The sequence below is a fragment of the Lithobates pipiens genome, unplaced genomic scaffold, assembly GCF_037356315.1.
Source record: "Lithobates pipiens isolate NorthernLeopardFrog02 unplaced genomic scaffold, aLitPip1_a1.2 Scaffold_3, whole genome shotgun sequence".
Taxonomy (NCBI): Eukaryota; Metazoa; Chordata; class Amphibia; order Anura; family Ranidae; genus Lithobates; species Lithobates pipiens.
This window is the reverse complement of record NW_027507790.1, coordinates 101,290,065-101,313,453: the sequence shown is the minus strand read 5'-3', so window position 1 is coordinate 101,313,453 and position 23,389 is coordinate 101,290,065. Positions and strand designations below refer to the sequence as shown.

The window sequence follows — 23,389 nt, the reverse complement described above, 5'->3', positions numbered from 1 at the left end:
TCTCTCTCTCTGCTTCTTCATGTCCTTTCTCTCTTCCATCTGGCTTGTTATTTCCCTCCTAGTCCCATATTGTTCAAGGGCCGTGTGTCCATCCTTTGTGTCAATTGACATGGATATATATGACAACTTGTGCTCCCTTAAGCATAATCCTCTCTCAAAAACAATAATGTTCTCTTTCTACTTCCTGATGCCCTTTTCTCCATAATGGTGTGTCTTGCATTGTTATTCCTGGTGTGTCTCACCTGTATTGTTAAGCTGTATCCATAATTCTAGCAGTAGCTATGTAAAACATTTGAATTTCTTGAATGTGGATATCAAGGATTGTAAATGTTTTTCTACTTGTATTGTCAAAGCAGACTTTTGCTTCTATTTTCATTTTGTGTTAACTTTTCTTTTGAATTTTTTTCTTCAATAAAATCAGATTGGATGAAATTCTTTGTCTGTATTTAAAGAGGAAGTAAACCCTTCCAAACAACTTGGACCTATAGGTAAGCCTAGATTAAGGCTTACCTGTAGGTCCAAGCAATATCTCCTAAACCTATATGGTTTAGGAGATATTTGCCCGAAAATGGGCACCGCTGTCTACGGCGCATGCGCCGTAGACAGCGGCGCGCAGGCGCACTAAATGCGGCAAATCCAAGAATGGATTTGCCAAATTTGTCGACTCCCGTGCGCATGCGCGGGAGTGACGTCATCGCGGCTTCGCCGTATAGCAGCGGCGGAGCTGCAAGACGCGACTCCCGTGCGCATGCGCGGGAGTGACGTCATCGCGGTTGCGCCGCTGTGATTCGTCGGAGCTGCGAGACGCCACAAGCAACATGGATGCGGCGGACTACAGGGGACAGCGGCGACTTCGCTGGCTCCTGTGTCAGGTAAGTGACACATAATGAGCTACTATGCGATGCATAGTAGTCCATTATGCTTTACCTTTGCAGGGAAAAAAAGAGGAAGTAAACCCATCAGGGTTTACTTCCTCTTTAATTTGCATGTATTTACGAATGCATGAGTAAAATAAAGTCTAGATCACACAATGGAATTTTTAGCCTCTTTAAAATAAAAATTTTTAAGAACATATGCACATATTTTCACGTCTTTGAGCGCATATGCAGGTAAAATACTGACTGGCAACTCAGATTTCAGTTTGCATTCAGGTGCATCAGAGGGAAAGGCAGATGGTAAGGCTGGGAGAGGAGGAATAAGATATTGAAGACCCCCTCTCCCATGCATCATCTAGTGAAGTGAGCAGAGCTCCTACCAGCGGAGCATCTTCTGTCTTGGCTGAGGCACTTGACACCCTAATGGGAACCTCCAGCATAGTGCGCCCCAAGAAACCCATATCAGCAAAGGAGGTTGTCATGTCCGATTTGTCAGCCCCACCAGTGCACCCCACCACAGATCCAATGTTTTTTTGGCAGGAGAAGAGCGAGGAGTGGCCTTCCCTCGCAGATATTGCCAAGGAGCTACTGTCCTGCCCTCCGACAAGTGTCCAGAGTGACCGGGTGTTTTCTGTGATGGGAAATATCCAGTCACCCCAAAGTTCCCAGTTGTCGCCCCAGCTAATGGAGCAGTTAGCATTTTTGAAAATCAGTTTGCCAAAGCTGGGGTACCCCTCCCTCACACATTCCTTGAAATGACTGTCTGCAGCAGAGATGGCCATTTGGTTTTAGTTGATCCCAGTCCCTCCACACAATCCCTCCCCTCACTTCTCACCTATCCCTATTTGCTTGTGACATCATCTGGGATGGCTGAGAAGGGAGGAGGGGCCGCCAGGGAGCAGCGGAGAGAGAACTTATTACACACGCTTCCTGCGCTACTTTGCATGTTGGCTGGTAAACGCTGTGCCCTGATGTTCCCCAAAGTGTCCCAATGTGCTCCAATATGCCCTGATGTGCTCCAATATGCCCTGATGTGCCCCAATGTGCTCCAATATGCCCTGATGTGCCCCAATGTGCGACAATATGCTCTGATGTGCCCCAATGTGCCCTGATGTGCCCCAATATGCCCTGATGTGCCCCAAGGTGCGACAATATGCTCTGATGTGCCCCAATGTGCCCTGATGTGCCCCAATATGCCCTGATGTGCCGTGATGTTCCCCAATGTGCTCCAATTTGCTCTGATGTGCCCCAATGTGCCTTAATGTGCCCTGATGTGCCCCCACCATTCTTCTCATTTACACATATGACTGCTAGAACAGATAAAAAGACATTTAGGGAAATTAATCAAAATTAGAGCGAACCGAATCTGAAGCGGTTGCCCATGGCCACCAATCAGCTTCTCTTCAGTTCGTTCCGTTAAGATTTGAAAATGAAAGAGAGAAGCGGATTGTCTGCCATGCACCACTGGTCCAGTTTTCGCCTGTTCCAGTTTCGATAGATCCCCCACACTGGGGTCACCGGGGATGTGCGGAAAGCACATGCGTGGTAACACCAAACAATTTCCAGTGACCCTGAACAACTCAATTGACCCCGTACAGTGTGGGGGATCTATCAAAACTGGATCAGGCAAAAACTGGAGCAGCTGTGCATGGCAGCCATGTGCTCATTATGAGGGGCTCCCACCATCCCTGTGCTGTGCTGACCTCCTGGGGCTGTTCCCCTGCTGTGCTCAGTATGTCAGCACAGCACAGGGATGGTGGAAGCCCCTCATAATAAGAACAGCAGGGGTACAGCCCCAGGAGGAAGTCAGCATAGCACAGGGATGGCGGGAGACCCTCATAATAAACCTAATGAGTCGACAACTGAAACGAAAGTTCGTATTTCGTACAAAATTCGGATGCATGGCAATTCGTATTTCAGATCCTCCCGAACATACGAATTTAGGGAAATTCGTACGACTTTTTGATTCGTACAAAACGAATCGCACATGTCTACAAGACACAAGGTAGTTATAATGCAATAGCAGGGTCTCTCCCAGGTAAAGATTTTATAGCGTACTTGGATTTCAAGATGTGTTGTTCAAGCTATGTTGCTTCTTCAAAGAATCGGGATTGTAGGACACAGTGATCGGCCAAAGAAACTTAATGCAGCAGATGAAAGAAATATCATGTTTACTTCCCATTGGAAGATGTCCACTAGTGCACAGAACAGGCAGAACCAGTGGGGACCCAGGTACACCCATCTACTGTCTGGAGAAGTCTGGCCAGAAGTGGTCTTCATGGAAGAATTGCAGCCAAAAAGCCATATACTTCTGACATGGAAACAAGGCTAAGCGGCTCAACTATGCATGAAAACATATGAACCGGGGTGCAAAAAAATAGCAGCAGGTGCTTTGGACTGATGATTTACAATGTGAAATATTTGGCTGCAGCAGGAGGCAGTTTGTGTGCTGAAGGGATGGAGAGCGGTACAATAATGCAGTGGTCATCAACCCTGTTCTCAGGGCCCACTAACAGGTCAGGTTTTATGTATTATCTTGGGGAGATGCAGACTAGAATACTGCAATCACTGAGCAGAAAATTATATCTCCTGTGATGTATTTCAGTTATGTTGCAAACCTGGCCTGTTAGTGGGCCCTGAGGACAGGGTTGATGAGCACTGCAATAATGAGTGTCTGGAGGCAACAGTGAAGAATGGTGGAGGGTCCTTGCAAGTTTGGGTCCGCATATCTGCAAATGCAGTTGGAGATTTGATCAGGATCAATGGTGTCCACAATGCTGAGAAATACAGGTAGATGCTTATCCATCATGCCATACCATCAAGGAGGCATGTCATTGGCCATAAATGTATTCTGCAGCAGGACAACAACCACAAACATACAGCCCGTGTCATTAAAGTGGAACTTCAGTCATGTTTTCATGTTTCCATTTATTAAATCCTCTGCTCTTGTTTTAACTGGATAGTAAAACAATTTTTTTCTGCCCAATAAATACCTTATACAGCCCACTTCCTGTTTCTTGTCTGGTAAAAAGCCTAGGCGGCTTATGACATCATGCACAGCTCCTGCTCTCACTCTCATGAGAGTTTGCCAGGAAGGTAGGGGGGGATGAGTCATAAGAGGGCCAATGAGAGCTGCAGAGCTGGAGGTGTGTGTCTGTGTGAATTCAAGAAGTAAACAGGCAGCGGCTTCAGCTGCCCACAGTTAAAATTGATGTAGCCAGACTCAGTGGAGGGTGATTTCTGCAAGTACAGAATCACAGTACATACATATATAAAATAATATGCAAAGTGGTTGGAGGGAAGCTAGAGAATGGCAAAGATGTTTTTATTTGAAATTATGTCAGTAGACTGCAGTTCCTCTTTAAGAACTATCTTCAGTGTAAAGAGGAACAATGAGTCCTGGAAATAATGGTTTGGCCCTCACTGAGCCCTGATCTCAACATCAAGTCTGTCTGGGATTACATGAAGAAACAGAAGGTTTTGAAGAAGCCTGCATCCACAGAAGATCTGTGGTTAATTCTTCAAAATGTTTGGAACAACCTACCTGCTGAATTCCTTCAAAAACTGTGCATAAGCGATGTGTGTACCAAGAAGAATTAAAGGCAATTAGTGGTCACACTAAATATTGATTTAATTTGGATTGGATTACTCTTCATTTACTTTCCCTTTTGTTAAATTATATAAACAAACTATTAACACGTCTAATTTTGAAAACATTCTTAATTTTCAGTAATTTTTCACACCAGCCTGCAACTTTTGCACAGTTTCATATATACAGTATCTGACAAAAGTGAGCACACCCCTCACATTTTTCTAAATATTTTATTCTATCTTTTCATGTGACAACACTGAAGAAATTGCACTTTGCTACAATGTAAAGTAGTGAGTGTACAGCTTATATAACAGTGTAAATTTGCTGTCCCCTAAAAATAACTTAACACACAGCCAATAATGTCTAAACCGCTGGCAACAAAAGTGAGTACACCCCAAGTGCAAATACTGCCCTGTGGCCCAGTCTCCAAAAGGGAGGGGATCATGCTCTGCTTTAGTATGTTCATGTTGGCATTCATGGTTCCCTCAATGAACTGTAGCTCCCCAGTGCCGGCAAAGTCATGCAGCCCCAGACCATGACACTCACACCACCATGTTTGATTGTAGCCTGCAGAAGGATCCTCGTATTCAGCGGATCAAGGAGAGGGACCATTACTGGCTGACAACCTTCCTTGATCAAGGGTAAGGTTGCCGACCTTATTTTGCCATCACAGAGGGAGCAGAGAATGAGACATCTCCGGGAGGCATTGCAGAAAGGTCTGTGCAACGCGTTCCCAGAGACTGGGAGGTTACAAATACCTGGTCCTGGACAACGTGTTGCTGAGGCATCAGAAGAAGCGGTAAAGAAGGTGGCCGTCTGACCGATGCGTTCAGACAATATTTTAGTCCACAGCCCCAAGGTATGATCTGTTCCAGCAACCATCGCCAGTGTCTGATTTACATGGTACAGGAATACCTAGGGACAAGGTCAAACTTGGACACCTTTCCCACCAAAAATCCTCTGGGTTACTGGGTCTTGAGGATGGATCACTGGCCATAGCTTGCACATTATGCAATTCAGCTACTGGCATGTCCTGCATCCAGTGTTCTTTTGGAACGCACATTCAGTGCTGCTGGAGGCTTTGTAACCAATCACACGGTTGATCGACTGACCTTCATAAAGATGAATCAGTCTTGGATCACCACCAGCTACCAAGCACCTGAAGCTGATGTAACCAAACAATTTTTTTTGAAATGTCACATCCCTTCAAGACTGCCTATGCTGATGCTGAGTGACTATCCTGTTATGCTGACTGACTATCCTCTTCCTCCTCAATGATCCTGCTGATAGCTTGGATGAACATTTTTGGTTCTGGGCGCTGCCACCAGTGGCCCAATTTTTCAGACCCTCTATGTAATTACAATTTTTGATGCAATACTTTGCAGCAGGGCTCATTCCTGCACTCCAACTACAGTATATGTGAGGGGTTGCAGTGTCGTGGCACCAGCACCAGTGCCTAAGGCCCAATTTTCAGCCCCTGTTTAACAGGGGTGTGTAATTAAAAATTTTGATGTAATATTTTGCAGGAGGGTTCGTTGCTGCGCTCAACTACAATATTTGTGAGTGTTTGCAGTGTCATGGCACCAGTGCCTAAGGCCCAATTTTTCAGCCCCTGGTTAAGAGGGGTGTGTAATTACAATTTTTGATGCAATACTTTGCAGCAGGGCTCATTCCTGCTCTCCAACTAGAGTTTCTGTGAGGTGTTGCAGTGTTGTGGCACCAGTGCCTAAGGCCCAGTTTTTCAGCCCCTGTTTAACAGGTGCATGTAATTACAATTCTTGTTATATTTCACAGCAGGGCCCATACCAGCATCCACCGATAGTAACTGTGAGGACTTACAGTGTTGTGGCACAAGCACCACCACCAAAGGCCCAAATGTAATTACAATTCTTGATATAATAGATCACAGCAGGGTGTTCCACCCCGCAGGCACGATATTTAAAGGAATATTTCACTTTTTTTTTCACTTTTTGCAGCTAAAGGACCAGGCCCATTTTTGCGATTCGGCACTGCGTCACTTTAACTGACAATTGCGCAGTCGTGGCTCCCAAACAAAATTGGCGTCCTTTTTTCCACACGAATAGAGCTTTCTTTTGGTGGCATTTGATCTCCTCTGCGGTTTTTATTTTTTGCGCTATAAACAAAAATAGAGCGACAATTTTGAGAAAAAAATCAATATTTTTTACTTTTTGCTATAATAAATATTCCCCAAAAATATATAAAAAAAAATTTTTTCCCTCAGTTTAGGCATATTCTACATATTTTTGGTTAAAAAAAAAAATCGCAATAAGCGTTTATTGATTGGTTTGCACAAAAGTTATTGTGTCTACAAAATAGGGGATAGTTTTATGGCATTTTTATAATTAATTTTTTTACTAGTAATGGTGGCGATCAGCAATTTTTATTGTGACTGCGACATTATGGCAGACACGACGGACAATTTTGACAAATTTTTGGGACCATTGGCATTAATACAGCGATCAGTGCGATTAAAAATGCACTGATTACTGTAAAAATGTCACTGGCAGTGAAGGGGTTAACCACTAGGGGGCAGTGTAGGGGTTAAGTGTGTGTGTTTTTTTTTACTGTAGGGAGGCGTGGCTTGGCGTGTGACGTCACTGATCGTCTTTCCTTATGACAGGGAACAGACGATCAGTGACAGGCTCACTAGGAAGCATGAGGAGAGGTTTGTTTACACTTACCTCTCCTCGTTCTTGAGCTCTGTGACCCAATCGCAGGACACCGGTGGTGATCGGGTCCGCGGTTCCTGCGGCCACGGTCACAGAGCTCAGGACCGGGTCGCGAGTGCGCCGCCGGCGGGGCACTTAAAGGGCAACGTACCTGTACGCGCTTGTGCCCAGCCAAGCCATTCTGCCGACGTGAGGCGGTCCTTAAGTGGCTAAGCGTCATTAAAATCAGTGCTCCCGAAAAAAACGGGCGCTTAAAAAAAATAAAAAATTGCATCGATACATGTCCCCTGGGCAGGACCCAGGTTCCCAAACCCTTTTTAGGACAATAACTTGCATATTAGCCTTTAAAATGAGCACTTTTGATTTTGAACGTTTAAGTCCAATAGACTTTAATGGGGTTCTAAAGTTTGTACAAATTTTCGGTCCGTTCGCAGGTTCTGGTGCGAACTGAACCAGGGAGTGTTCGGCTCATCCCTAATGTAGAGCAACAATTATTTTTTTCACATCCTCAGAGAGTTCTTTGCCATGAGGTGCCATGTTGAACTTCCAGTGACCAGTATCATAGTTTCATAGTTAGTAAGGTTGAATAAAGACACCAGTCCATCCAGTTCAACCTGAGTTAGTGTCTACAATTGTCCCTATTGCACACTCTCATCGGTCCCTACCCTCAAGGAGCCCACAATCCAAGGTCCCTAATTCATATACTAGGGCCAATTTTGGACAGAAGCCAATTAACCTACCTGCATGTCTTTGGATTGTGGGAGGAAACTGGAGTACCCAGAGGAAACCCACGCAGGCACAGGGAGAACATGCAAACTTCAGGCAGGTAGTGTCCTGGTTGGGATTTGAACCAGCAACCCTTCTTACTGCTAGGTGAGAGTGCTAACCACTACACCACTGTGCCACCCATATGAGAGAGAGTATATGTAAGGGAGTATATGTGAGGGAGTATATGTGAGGGAGAGCGATAACACCAAATTTAACACACCTGCTCCCCATTCACACCTGAGACCTTGTAACACTAACAAACCACATGGCACAGGAGAGAGAAAATGGCTAATGGGGCCAAATTTGGAGATTTTCACTTAGGGGCGTGCTCACTTTTGTTGCCAGTGGTTTAGACATTAATGGCTGTGTGTTCAGTTATTTTGAGGAAACTGCAAATTTACACTGTTGTACAAGCTGTACACTCACTACTTTACATAGTAGCAAAGCGTAATATCTGCAGTGTTGTCACATGAAAAAATATAATAAAATATTTAAAAAAATGTGAGGGGTGTGCTCACTTTTTGTGAGATACTGGTGTGTGTGTATATATATATATCTATCCATCCATTTCCTCACGCATCACTGATCTACTAACAGACATATCAGCCTGGATGTCACACCACTTCCTCAAACTGAATCTATCTAAAACCGAGCTCTTAATATTTCCTCACCCACGTGCCCCTTCGCCTGACTTCTCTGTCAAGATCAATGGCACATCTATCAGTCTGTCCCCACATGCCAGTGTGCTAGGGGTAACCTTAGACTCCGCACTGTCCTTTCAGGCCCACATACAAGCCCTGTTAAAATCATGCCGCCTTAGCCTCCACAACATTTCCACAATATGCCCTTTTTTAACTAATGACACCACCAAGCTTCTAATTCACTCCCTGGTCATCTCTCGTCTTGACTACTGCAACTCCCTCCTCGTTGGATTACCTTTACATAGATAATCCCCCCTTCAGTCCATAATGAACGCTGCTGCCAGACTCATCCACCTTACCAGCCATTCAGTGTCCTCCACCGCTCTCTGCCAATCCCAGCACTGGCTTCCACTCACCCAATGAATAAAATTCAAAGTACTAACAATAATTTACAAAGTCATCCATAACTCTGCCCCTAGTTACATCACTAAACTAGTCCCAAAATACCAACCAGGCCATTCTCTTCGGTCATCCCAAGACCTCCTGCTCTCTAGCTCCCTTGTCACCTCCTCCCATGCTCGCCTCCAGGATTTCTCCAGAGCTTCTCCCATCGTTTGGAACTCCCTACCCCAATCTGTCCGACTGTCCCCTAATCTATCCATCTTTAGACAATCCCTGAAAACCCTTCTCTTCAAAGAAGCCTATCCTACTTCTAACTAACACTGTTTTACTTCCTCCATCAGCTCATCCCCCCACAGCTATTACCTTTTGTATCAATGGCCCCTTCCTTTTTAGATTGTAAGTACTAACGAGCAGGGCCCTCCGATTCCTCTTGTACCAAATTGTAATGTAGCTGTAATGTCTGCCCTCATGTTGTAAAGCGCTGAGCAAACTGTTGGCGCTATATAAAAAATGTATAATAATAATAATAATAATAATAATAATAATAATAATAATAATAATAATATGTATGTATGTATGTATGTATGTATGTATGTATGTATGTATGTATATATATATATATATATATATATATATAATTTTTCATTTTTTTTCATGTTTCTATATTAAAATTTGTAGTGCTTTACTGGTTTTCAGTTTTCTTCAGACTCAGCCAATGACGACTTTTGACACGCATTAACCTTCAGCTGCTGATGAGAAGTGACAGAATAAGTAGAGAAAGCACTGACTTCACTTTGCTCTGGTGACAGCGTGAGTCATAACACACATTGCCAGTGTACATAATGTCAGCACCAACCAGCAGCCAATCAGAGCAGTTTTAGACAGTAGACTGCAGTCCAATGAAGAATGATTTGTGTTCTGGTTTTTGTCTTTATATACAATTTACCATCATAAGGTCAGGACTATAACGTCCTTCATATAAGATATGCATTTTTCTTTTCAGTTGTAATAGTTCAGCTGACCCTACATTAGAGATGTACGGTTTTTTACATGTCTGCATGAAGTCAACATTTTCTCCTAAGGCTCTGTTCACATATATGCGGTCCAGTCCCTGTGCAGTGTCTGGCACAGTTTCCATTCAGCGGTTCCGGTGTGAATTTGACACTTATTCGCACCTGAATTGGACTGAAAAATGCACAGGACCATTTTTTAATTTGCACCACAATCGGCCTGCATATAAGTGAACCAACTCCATTAAAAGCCAGTCTGGTTTACATGTTATGTGAATCAGATGCAGTTCCGATTTGCACAGATGTGAACTGAGCTGGTTCATAAATACTCTGGGCTGTACTTTGGATTATTTGCCTTAATCGGCTACTTCGTTTTGCTATGACCACAAATCTGTGGCCAAGCCGTTTTCAACAATTTTTATAAAGTCTAACTGCAGCCTAAATCACAACCAAAAATCAGAACGTAGGATGTGTGTCTTGTGCTGAATGCTCTTCTGTTTTTGAAAATCTTCATCCATCCTGTCCCCCCCCCTCTTCTGTTTTTGAAAATCTTCATCCATCCTGTCCCCCCCTCTTCTGTTTTTGAAAATCTTCATCCATCCTGTCCCCCCCCCCCCACTATCATACTATTTTGGTGAGATAAGGGTTAAAGCAGTAGTAAACTCTGCTTTTTTTGGGCTGTCCATTCAGAGTGTTGTGCCGCAACCATAACTCCCATGCGCATGTGTGGCTGTGACTTCATTGCGGCGCTGACATTCAGACAGCCAAAGAGTGCCAACTTGGAAAGAAGACCAAGTGAAGATGGAAGTGCCGACAGCATGCTAGTGGGCTTCATTTTAGGTTAAGTCTGTCATAATGTGCATTACATACTAGCACATTATGGCTTGAACCACCCAGAGGCCCCCATTTTGATTTTTAGTTCAGAAGTTTCCAACTGCTTTAATACAACTAAGGAGTTGTCACATGCTTGCATCAAGAACGTCTGACTATGCCTACATTTTCCTCCCAGGGCCAGCATTCATAGAAGGTGTACTACACCCTCTATGAATGGAACATGATTCACGAAGGGAGGGTGATGGACCTATTAATCATCCACCCATTCTCCATTCATAGATCCTGTTTCATTCATAGAAGCTGTAGTATGGATTCTATCAATCTAGAACAAGACTTGTGAGGTCTTTTCACAAAGCCTAGCATGTAAATGTTCACCTTGTATGCTTTATCTTTCAAGGTGTCTATAGAAAGAACGTTTGTGTTGATCACAACCAAGTTTTTTACTTTCAGATAAGCTTGGGAAAATGAAACCCAAACCCAATAGTTATGGAACACAGGCAGTCTTTGTTGGAGACATTTTGATAAACTTACAAAAGGAAAGGACTATGGTGATGTATCATATCAGCCAACTTCAATGTAGCCAAAGGATTGTTATATAATGTAAAGCAGACTGTAACACAATGACAACAGTGTAGATTATATAACATACTACACAGCGTACATAGTTATGAAGCGTAAACATTTTTTTTAAAAACGGAGTCGAATTTTTCAACATAGTGCACACTGCAGAAAAGGTGTGGACTATATAACGTACAGCACAGTGCACACATTGGAAAGGTGTGAAGTAAATTACATAAACTATAGTGGAGAAATGTAGAGTAAATAATGTATTCAACAGCATATGCAGTGCAAAAGTGTGGAGAACAAAAAAGTACTGTACAATGTATGTAGTAGTGGGATGTATAATAGAGTAGTGCATGGTGTAAATTCCAATATGTTTTTGACTACAGCATTTTAGTAACCCCAGGTGAGAAAGGGTCTGAAGGTAGTACAATTACTGCTATCACAAGTGATTATTTTCATATAGATACTACAGCACTGATGACTTTTTGAGATTTTCTACCACAATCAATCTTATAAAATAAAGCAGCGTAATTGTAAATGTTAATGAACAGAGACTGATGACAACAACACACACAATTATGGGTACTATAGGAAGATCAGCAAAAAATGATTTAGGATTGTTGATCCACGAGTGAACATCACTCTTGGCCTTAATGAAAAAAATTGGTAATTTTTTTGCCTTTTACAGAAGGTGATTTACCTTTTACAGAGCTGGGGATTCCTGTAATGTTGGAGGACAGGCCAGGTGCTCCTCGGCAAGCTCGTTCCAAGCTGTTGTGTTGCTTTGCTAGCTGCTCAATAGTCTCTTCCAGACGAACTCTTTGCTCACGTTCATACTGTAAAGCACGGTGCCATTTGCGACTATGGGTTTCTGCTAACTCCAAAAAATCGCGACATGCCTGTAAGAGAATGAAACCCTCAGTCTTTATTTGGCCTGTACAAAAAATGATGCGAATAGTCATAATAAATCGCTATAGCTAAAGACATAGTGTGGTATATCTTAAACAAACTATTAACAACAAAGTGAACCTCTAGCCAAGAGTAGAGAACCCAGTCTTTTTTTATTTTATTTTGTCACCTCTGCCCTGTTTGAGAAATCTTCTTTTCCAAAGATACAACAAGAAGGGAGAGAAAGAAAATGCCATCAACGCAACAATTGGCCCTCCACCTCATCCTAGTGACACCTGTAACATTCTGGATTCTCCTTCACTTTCTGTCCTGGTAAAAAATGGTCACTAAGACAAATGGAAAGGGTGGTCCTGTAAAAAAACCTTACTGTCATAGATACCCTATAAGTGCATAGATACCCTTAAATGTTAGAAAATAAAGTGTCTTAACAGGAAGAACAAGTACAAAGCACTAAGTACCCGAAGCCAAGTTGTATATTGTGTTAGAAGGAATATACAGGTACATTAGCATTTATCATGTGTTTCTAGAATGCAGGGCCTAGCAGTTTATCAGATTATATATATATATATATATATATATATATATATATATATATATAAATGATGCAGAATAAAGATTAAGCAGGTTTAAATCAGGACTGCACCTATAGTTTCCTTCATTTATTCCATACACAAAACTTCACTATTCTCCCTAGACCAGGTGTTTGCCCCCTTGTCCCCCCCTTCCCTACCATCTTAAGGACAAATTTGGTATCAGTCATCAATGTACACTGCATAACCGGAACCTGGGTTACTGATGATGACCAACAGGTTATCTGTAACATCTTAAAGTGTTACTAAACCCACAACAGTAAAATCTGTCTGTATATACAGCATAGCATGCTTGTTATACTCACTATGGAACTTAAGGGGTTAATCCTCTGCATTGTGTAAGAAAGCTGTTTTATCCTGTATGCACAGATTCTTCCCTCGTGCACTGTCTATCTGGGGAAGGCCAGCTAACAAAGGCAGGGTAGCCAACCTGCACATGCTCAGTTTTGTCTTTTATGCTGGAGAGAACATTTACTTGTTGATCAGAGATAGCCAGGTCACATGATATTGACATCACACTTGTGGGTGTGTATACAGGCTGAAGTGGAAATCTCCTTCCTGAACTCTCAGCACTGGAGAAACTGTGCAGTTTATCACAGATCGTGGTATACAGATCAGCCAAAAAGGTATATAATGGCAGTATTTTAATGTAAAAAGAAGATTTATAAGCATCGGGCACCGTGGGGGGGGGGGGGGGGTTGTTAGATGTATTTTTCTATGTTTTGCTTGTAGCAGACATATTTTAGGGGAACACTTAAAGTGGACCTGAATTGAAGAAATAAAGATCTGCTATCTTACATTTAGAATGAAATGCTTTGCCTAAGCAGTACCCTGAAAATTGTACCTTTTGTCTGCAATTTCTCCTAAAAAAAAAGCAATTCACTTACCTCTACCAAGATGACAGACATGGTAAGTCAGTAATTGAGAAAGAACAGCTGCAGGGAGACCACAAGAAATACTGGTGACTAGCCATTTGCCTTCTGCCTGCCTGCTCCTCCATCCCTCCTATCAACTTTTATGTAGCTGAAGGGGAGAAGCAAAGGGGAATAATATAGCGTGTCATGAGTGACATCTCTTCATCTGCTTCCAAGATGGTGGCTCCCAGCAGCAGTCTCAGGGCTACTGGATGTCCACATAAGGGGCGCATTTCCAGGTAAAGAACATGCATAAAAATACAAGAAATGCACATATAATTCTATCGGAGATGGTTGAAAAGAATGACCTGGAGACAGGGTCTCTCTAAATAGCATATATGGTTTTATTGTCCTTGTTTGTGCCCAAAACAAAATATGCAGAATTTGCTTGTTACCATATGCGGACTGTAAACAGCAGTGTCTACAATGTGCACGCCACATAATCCCTAGAAGACATGGACACAGCTGCATTTTGAAGGCACGGTCAAGTCATTGAGAGTGTACTAAATTCATACATTTCCTGGCACAGAGAAAAGTTAGGTAATTTTCTTTTTCCAATTTTTTACTAAACAATACACACAGATGTGAAACTAAGAAATGCTCTTAGAATTTCTATAAAATGCTCATATTAAATTCACATGCCATTTTAATAGGTGCTGGTTGGGAGCAATGAAACATGGGCATAGTGATTACAGACATGGTCTACTACAATGTCGTATTTTACATGAGCATATCAAATATAATAGAAGATTCCAAAACCTTCATGAAAAACCACTTTGCTAGACATATATGGTTTTCTAGTTGAAACAGGCCTGAAAGAGGACAAAGCACTTTGACATTACAGAGTGTCATATCTGAGATCATGAATGAGTAGGAAACAGGGACTAGAGATTTCTTCCTCCTTGTACCTTTCTTCTTTGGACTTCCTTACTTTGATGACATGGCACTTGGCCTTGCTTGGCCTTGCAAGAGAGGAGGCTGCTGTGGGACTATTGTTGCATGTGCATTGTCACCAATACCATTTTCCTTTTTTCCTTTGAAAAGTTTCCTATCCATTTACAGTATCTCAAAAAAATCAGTACACCCCTTACATTTTTGTAAATATTTTATTATATCTTTTCATGTGACAACACTGAAGAAATGACACTTTGCTACAATGTAAAGTAGTGTGTATACAGGTTGGATAACAGGGTAAATTTGCTGTCCCCTCAAAATAAATCAACACACTTAATGTTGAAACTGCTGGCAACAAAATCGAGTACACCTCTAAGTGAAAATGTCCAAATTGGGACCAATTGGCTATTTTCCCTCCCGATGTCATGTGACTCATTAGTGTTTCAAGGTCTCAGGGGTGACTGGGGAGCAGGTGTTTTAAATTTGGTGTTATCCCTCTCATTCTCTCGGACTGGTCACTGGAAGTTCAACATGGCACCTCATGGCAAAGAATTCTGAGGATCTGAAAAAAAGAATTGTTGCTCTATATAAAGATGGCCTAGGCTATAAGAAGAATACCAAGACCCTGAAACTGAACTGCAGCACAGTGGCCAAGACCATACAGCAGTTTAACAGGACAGGTTCCACTCACAACAGGCCTCCTCATGGTCAACCAAAGCAGTTGAGTGCACATGCTCAGCATCATATCCAGAGGTTGTCTTTGGGAAATAGATGTATGAGTGCTGCCAGCATTGCTGCAGAGGTTCTAGGGGTGGGGGGGGGGTCTGCCTGTCAGTTTTCAGACCATACACTGCACATTGCATCAAATTGGTCTGCATGGCTGTTGCCCCAGAAGGAAGACTCTTCTAAAGATGATGGGTAAGAAAGCTTGCAAAGTTTGCTGAAGACAAACAGACTAAGGACATGGATTACTGGAACCATGTCCTGTGGTCTAATGAGACCAAGATAAACTTATTTGGTTCAGATGGTGTCAAGCGTGTGTGGTGGCAACCAGGTGAGGTGTACAAAGTGTGTGTCTTGCCTAAAGTCAAGCATGGTGGTGGGAGTGTCATTGTCTGGGCAGCATGAGTGCTGCCGCACTGGGGAGCTATAGTTCATTGAGGGAACTATGAATGCCAAAATGTACTGTGACATACTGAAGCAGAGCATGATCCCCTTCCTTCGGAGACTGGGTCGCATGGCAGTATTCCAACATGATAATGACCCCAAACACACCTCCAAGACGACCACTGCCTTGCTAAAGAAATTGAGGTTAAAGGTGATGGACTAGCCAAGCATGTCTCCAGACCTAAACTCTATTGAGCATCTGTGGAGCATCCTCAAATGGAAGGTGGAGGCGCACAAGGTCTCTAACATCCACCAGCTCCATCATGTCATCATGGAGGAAATAGAAGAGGACTCCAGTGGCAACCTGTGAAGCTCTGGTTAACTCCATGCCCAAGAGGGTTAAGGCAGTGCTGGAAAATAATGGTGGCCACACAAAATATTGACACTTTGGGTCCAATTTTGAAATTTTCACTTAGGGGTGTACTCACGTTTGTTGCCAGCGATTTAGACAATAATGGCTGTGTGTTGAGTTATTTTGAGGGGACAGCAAATTTACCACTCTTATACAAGCTGTACACTCACTACTTTACATTGTAGCAAAGTGTAATTTCTTCAGTATTGTCATATGAAAAGATATAATAAAATATTTACAAAAATGTGAGGGTGTGAGGGGTGTACTCACTTTTGTGAGATACTGTACATACAATTTCATTAACTCTTACAGATTATTTCTATTTCTGCACTTACGAATGTTGTGACATACTTTATTATTATTTTGTACTTTGTATTTTCGGTCTAGATCTTGTTCAAACTTTCACACATCCCCTGAAGAAGCAATCTAATGCGAAACATGTCGGGACTATGTGTGCTTGACGAGAACAACCACTGTATTGCATTATTCTGAATCTTTTAAGCATATATTGCTACTGATTTTAAGCTCAAACTTAATAAATTTTTGTACTACTAACTTTGTACTTTAATTAATTGTATTTTGTTAATTAGCACCGCAAAAATCCCTAATTTCCCTTCCTGTCCTTTGATTCATGTTTCAAACTTTCAGGGATGAGGTGCCATCTTTGTTAGGTGTTGCTTGAGGTTGAACCATCAAAATTATTCCAATTCTTACAGATTATGTTTTAGCTGTTAAAGGTCTATGAGGTACACAATCAAATGATGTAGCAAAATCAAGATAAACTACATCCACTGGACTTCCACCATCCATTTATTCACCTACTTTCTTATGGAACGATAACAGATTGCTGTGACAAGAACAGACTTTCAAAGCTCCATGCTGATTGTCATTTATGATTCATTAACACAGACACATTTTTTAATTGAGTCCCTTACTATTCTCTCAAATACCTTACATACTATTGATATTAGGCTGACTGGTCTGTAGTTTGTTGGTATACATCTCGACCCCCTTTTGTAAATAGGTATCACATTTGCTCTACTTCAATCAGTTGGTTCCATTTCAGTCAGCAATGTCCTTTAAAATAAATTGTGGCATGGTTATAAGTGAGCTAAGTTCCCTATGGATTTGCAGGTATAAGCCAACTGGACCTGGGGATTTTTTTATATTAGGGTTCTGTCATCCACAGAGGTACCTTCCTTATTATTACTGTTACGACTATCAAACCCATCTTTTTCATCTGTAAAAATTGAAGAGGAAAAAATTATTTAATACATCTGCCTTTTTCCTGTCATTTGTGACCAATGTCCCATATTCATCTATTATGGGTGCTATGTGTTCATTCTTATTACTGATATATTTGATATTTTGATTTATTTACTGATTTCTCCCTTACATTTCTTGTTTTACACCTTGTAAATCTGGAATGCTGAGGGTGTTCCTTCTACTTTTTACTGGCCTGTTTGTTCTCATTTATTTATTTTTTTACGCTTGAATTTTCAATTTTCATTTTGCTCTCTAGGTTTTGTTACCCAATAGGTTACCCAATATGACTAATGCACAATAACCTATTATTGAAGTAAAACTAGCAAACAGCTTGTGAAATCTGAACTTTTTTTGAAATCTGAACTGATTTGGAGCATATTTGCTCCAAGTCTGCATGTTAGTAGGCAGCAAAGCAAGGATCAGGATGACACAGCAGATTGTGCATCTTTAAAAGAAATACAGAAGTGGCAGCTGCCGCATTTTTATCCTCATGAGTTCACTATAAGTATTGACTAGGGAAAAGCTGCAGAGAATCCTGCTCATGTGTGATTAGCATGTAGAAGAAAATTAAGCCAATAAGAAAAAAAGTGTGGTCACAGCTTTAGTCAAGTGGAAGATTTCACCCTGAATTGTAATCTCATTCCACTGTGGAATATAAAAACAGGAATCCCAGTTAGTCAGTTCTGGTGAGATTACTTACACTATTTAATTACAATGTGATTTTATGTATAGGTGCGCTTCCAGATAAATTGTAAACATAAACTTCTACACCATAATGTGCAAATGATTATTAACAATATGTAAATCACCTAAATTGATATAACATACTATTCCTTAATGCATAAATATAAACAAAAAATTGCTATTGCAAAGTATAAGAACAAATGTCAATATAGTTGTGGTTTATCGCTTGCAGTGTCCTTGCAGTCTTCAATATGTTGCAAGGACCTTGTGGGCACTACAGGTCAGAAATAATGAACATATAGCCCACATCAGGAAGGGGCCATAATTTGCCCAAACATTATAGACTACACCACAATAGGGATCCCTCTTCTCTTTCACATGTTGGCATAGAAAGATATATTGTTTACACTGGAGAGGAAGTCACTGCATCCGTGGAATCTCCTGATTGGAGACTCATTGGATATATTCACTCAAGGCATATTATCCATATAAACTTACCAAAGAATGGGATCTCAATAGCTTTATTATTAATAGTGAAAATAAAATAAATGCTTGTATTATGACTCTTGTCCTGTAACTTCTTTCTAATGGTGTTTACTTATTTTGCGTAATTTTTACTAGTTTTAAATAGAGGTACAATATTCTACCTGAGCACTAGACGGAGTCAGGCAGATTTTTTGTATTTATGATCCTCAGTAAGGAGATTCACAATCAAGGCACATTTTAATTCCATAATTTTATTTATGCTTATGCCCCAGTTGTCATCTTTTTAGATTTAAGTGGGTATTGGAATAAAGTGTTGTTATTTTTATTCACACTGAACTGGCGCCCTGATTTCTCTTATTTTTGTTCTAGGGGGAATCCAATACCTCATCAAGGAGCTGCCATCTTGTGTCATTTCTGTCCAGTCACCACCTGCCAATTTTTCCCATTGTCCTTGACTTCCTGTGGTTTCACCCATTGATTGACTACATGGACTTGAATTACTATTATCATTTTATTTTATGTTCTCATTAGTCAGCATAGTTTAATCTTTATTTGTATTTCTATCTTATTACATATAGCTCTCAATCCATGTCAGTGAGTGCTGACTCACTTACTTTCAGTTACTGAATTGTTTGCATTCTAAAATGAAAAACCTCTACTTTTACATATCACAGCAGCAGGGCCAACAAAAAATAGAGGTTATATATTCTCAGTTTTTGCAAACTGGTACCGACTAGTATTCTAGAATTTCTCTTCCTTTAACGTGACCCCAGTACCGACAGAGAGCGGCATAAAGATGCTGTGCAGGTGTCCAATGCCCTCTTTATTAACCAATGATGTCGTTAGCTGTAGGGATATCAGTGGCGGGCTCACACAGTTCCCAAGGTTGTAATGCTGCCCAATAAAAGCCTGTTACTGTGTGAAAACAAAAAAGCAGGCTTGATGAAAATTTTTCCCATTTTGCCAAGGCACCCTTGAAGAACCCAGAAGGCACCCTAGTTATAAAAGGCTGCTGTAGATTTTGGCATTTAGAGAAACTGGCTCTATCCTCATAGACATAAATAATTCAAACTGTATTCCAAGAGGTGCATTTCACAAGATTATGGAAGTTATCTTGAACAATGTGCATTAAATTACTATACCTTGCAATACCATTATGATCACCAATCAAAATCTTATACAACAAAACTGAAGACAACATTATCATATCAGTGCAATATGAAACAGAGCTGATCCTTACAATGGAAAGGAAAAATGCTTTATAACAGAGCCGTGTGCTGTACTATAAATATCTTTTCCCTGTGGAGAGTAGCACATTACAGCTATCATTTGGCTTTCATGGCAGAAAGAAATGTGAATCTATATTTGAACACGGAAATAGAACAACTTCCTCCCAGCAATACAGACATTAATAAGTGATGCCATTAGTAAACATGAGCTCCATGTGAGACTCACATTTTCTTGCCTGAAAACATTCACATTCCAATGAACAAAACAAGAATGACAAAAGAGAAAAATTGTCTAAAGATGTCATGTTTGGAGGAGTCGCCAAGAAATCACAGAGGGCTACACCAAACATTATAATAGCTATTCAAATGGCTAAACACAGTTATTTTATAGAGGTGGTACTGATTTTTAAAAAAGATGCGGTATATAATGAGGGTATTAAAGCGAAGTTCCGCCGAAAAAAATTAAAATACTCACCTGTCCCATGGTCCAGTGATGTGGACTTACGAAGCCTCACTCCTCTCCCCCTCCTCTCCACAGCGTCGGCATTCTTACTGTGGGCGCCTGGCTGTGCGCTGTGAATGGCTGGGCATTCGTCTGGGACCTGTGACGTGCCCCAGCAGATTGCGGGGGGGGGGGGGGGGGAGAGGTAAACTTCCTTCCAGCGCTGCTGAGCCCTGGGAGAAAGTGGCAGCTGGATGCCTATAAAAAGAGGGTATCCGCTCCCCCCCAAAAAAATGGCATGCCAAATGTGGCTTGTCAGGGAGTCACTGTCTCTTAAAGCGGAAGTTCTCTATTTGGGTGGAACTCCGCTTTAAGAGGGACTGTTTCTGCTTCAGCTGTTAATATTTAATATACCATAAACACAGAAGTAACTGACTTCAGCTGAATGGCCACTGATCTAGTATACAGAAAGCTGCAAGCTGAATCTAGTTCTAAAGGTTATGACACAATTTTGTACAATCTACAGTTTCCTACTCAAATACCCACATGCTATAACCTTTTGCAAAGTGTCAATGAAGTCCTAATGGAATGCTAGTGCCTATATGCAGGGCCCTAGATAGGGGGGTAGAGAGGGTGATCAGTGCGGCAGGGGGGCAGTTACTGGAACCATTGCCCTGTATGGCTCTCTCTACAGCAACGGAGAGCTGCCTTCTTCTCCTCTCCCTCCCATTGGCTTTCAGCCACTGCAGAGAGAGCCATACAAAAGGACCAGTATCACTCGCTGATAGTATGTGCTCATTCATAACTGAAGCATTAGCTGTATCGGGCACCGTGTCAGGTTGTCTGTGTAGGGTGCCATGGCACCATTCGTTCTAAGGCGAGTATTTCATTATGTGCTAGTATACAATGTATACTAGCACATTATGCTATTGTCTTGCATGTTTTTTTTGTTGGGGGGGGGGGGGTTACTGCCGCTTTAATGCAGTGTGCCTCAAGGCAGGATAAATGCATTGCAGAGCACTGCGCTCTGGTGTGAATGAGACAAACATATTATTAAGTTGCATGGGCACATACAGAACAAATGGAAAAGGTTTGGGGTAATTTTTACTATTTTTTATTAAAGGAGATTGTTCCACCCATTAATGTGTTTATTAAAAGTCAGCAGCTACAAAATAAGTAGCTGCTGAGTTTTAATAAACAGAAACTCACCTGTCCCATGGTCCAGCGATGCGGCCGCCCGAAGCCTCGCTCCTCTCCCCTACTCCCCATGGTGCTGGCATTGTAAGTGTGCGCACCCAGCTGTTTCACAGCCGCGTGCACCCTGCGAATGCACGAGTCACGCTGCACGTTTTGAATTGGCGGGCAATGTTCTGGGACCTGTGATGTGTCCCAGAAGATTGCAGGGAGGGAGGGGGGAGAGAGGAACTTCCGCTCGGCGCAATGGGCGGAAGTGGGAGCTGGGTACCTGTCAAAACAAAGTACCCCCACCACAAAAATGACAAGCCAAATGTGGCATGTCAGGGGGTCAGGAGTGCTTAAAGCGGACATTACATTTTTGGGTGGAACTCCGCTTTAAGTATAGAAGTATTTAAATTTCCATGCAGAGTGTTCTTTTTTTCTAAGACATGTTCTATTCAATGGGAGGGATTTACTAAAACTGGAGCAATCAAAATCTGGTGCAGTTCTGCATGGTAGCTAATCAGCTTCTAACTTCAACTTGTTCAATTAAGCTTTAACAAGAAAACCTGGAAGTGGATTGATTTCTGTGCAAAGCTGCACCAGATTCTGCACGCTCCAGTTTGATTAAAGTGATTTTGCTTTAAAAATAATAAATGTTATATTTACCTGCTCTGTGCAGTGGTTTTGCACAGAGCAGCTCGGATCCTTTTCTTCTTGGGTCCCTCTTCAGTGCTTCTGGCCCCTTCCTCCTGTGGAATTCCCCCACCATAAGGCCCCTTTCACACTGGGGCGGTGCGGGCGTCGGCGGTAAAGCGGCGCTATTTTTAGCGGCGCTTTACCGTCATTTTAGCGCCGGTATGCAGCCGCTAGCGGGAAAAAAGGGTTGAAACCGCCTGCAAAACGCCGCTGCAGCCGCGCTGCCCCATTGATTTCAATGGGTAGGAGCGATTTAGGAGCGGTGAATACACTGCTCCTTAGATACGGCTAGCAGGACTTTTTTCACCATCCTGCCAGCGCACTGCTCCAGTGTGAAAGCCCTCCAGCGTTTTTTTTCAGGCGCTACACAGGCACTATTTTTAGCGCTGTAGCGCCTGAAAACCGCCTCGGTGTGAAAGGGGCCTAAGCAGCTTCCGCTGGGGGCACCTGAGCTGAACCGCAGCACTTTGTGTCCATTCAGACACAGAGCTGAGGTCTGGCCCTGCCCCCTCTCTCTCCTGATTGGCTAACTGACTTTGATTGACTCCCGGATGGCAGAGTCACTTGTGCACATTGCTGGATAGAGACGGACCTCAGGTAAGTATGAAAGGGGGCTACTGCACAAAAACGTTTTTTATCTTAATGCATAGAATGCATTAAGATAAAAATAAAAACGTCTGCTTTTACAACCACTTTAAATCTCACCCAATGTATTTTAGATGCTTTTATTTCATTGGGTATAAAAGTCAATACGGATGCAGCGTGAATACACGGCAAACTAATTTCCCTAAGAAATCAATTTTTCCAAGAAAGCTGAATTTCCTGTGCTTTCACTTGACTTGTTTCTGAATTTGGCATTTATGAATGAAAATCCTTAGGGGCCCATTAATAAAGGAAAGCGGATACAGCTATCCCCTGGACATCGCAGCATTTATGTTATACTGCACCTAAACTTTATATCTCATTCATAAAATGCATGTGGTGGTGTGGCGCTTATAGTGTCCCATGAGTATTCTCTGCACAACACTGCAGAGATCATTCATTGATTGGAAGAGAGGAGTGTCACATGACTTTGATAGCTCATGTAACAGGCTTTTCCTTATTAAAAATGGGACTTTGCTTGCTATAGAGTTCAGACGCAGAAATGCATAATGCACATTTGTAAAGCACAGCAGTATGGACACAGTACGACAGTACAGTTGCTT

At 42.0% G+C, this 23,389-nt stretch overlaps 1 protein-coding gene across 2 annotated transcripts in view; it reads right to left on the bottom strand.

The window, feature by feature from the left end:
* The window catches only part of OSBP2 (oxysterol binding protein 2), a 399,907-nt gene that overhangs the window by 136,953 nt on the left and 239,565 nt on the right, over window positions 1–23,389 (bottom strand). For both annotated transcript variants that reach the window (XM_077462100.1, XM_077462101.1), the window contains one exon: window positions 12,077–12,275. In XM_077462100.1, the coding sequence (XP_077318226.1) occupies window positions 12,077–12,275 (199 nt within the window). The remainder of the gene's footprint in view (window positions 1–12,076; window positions 12,276–23,389) is intronic.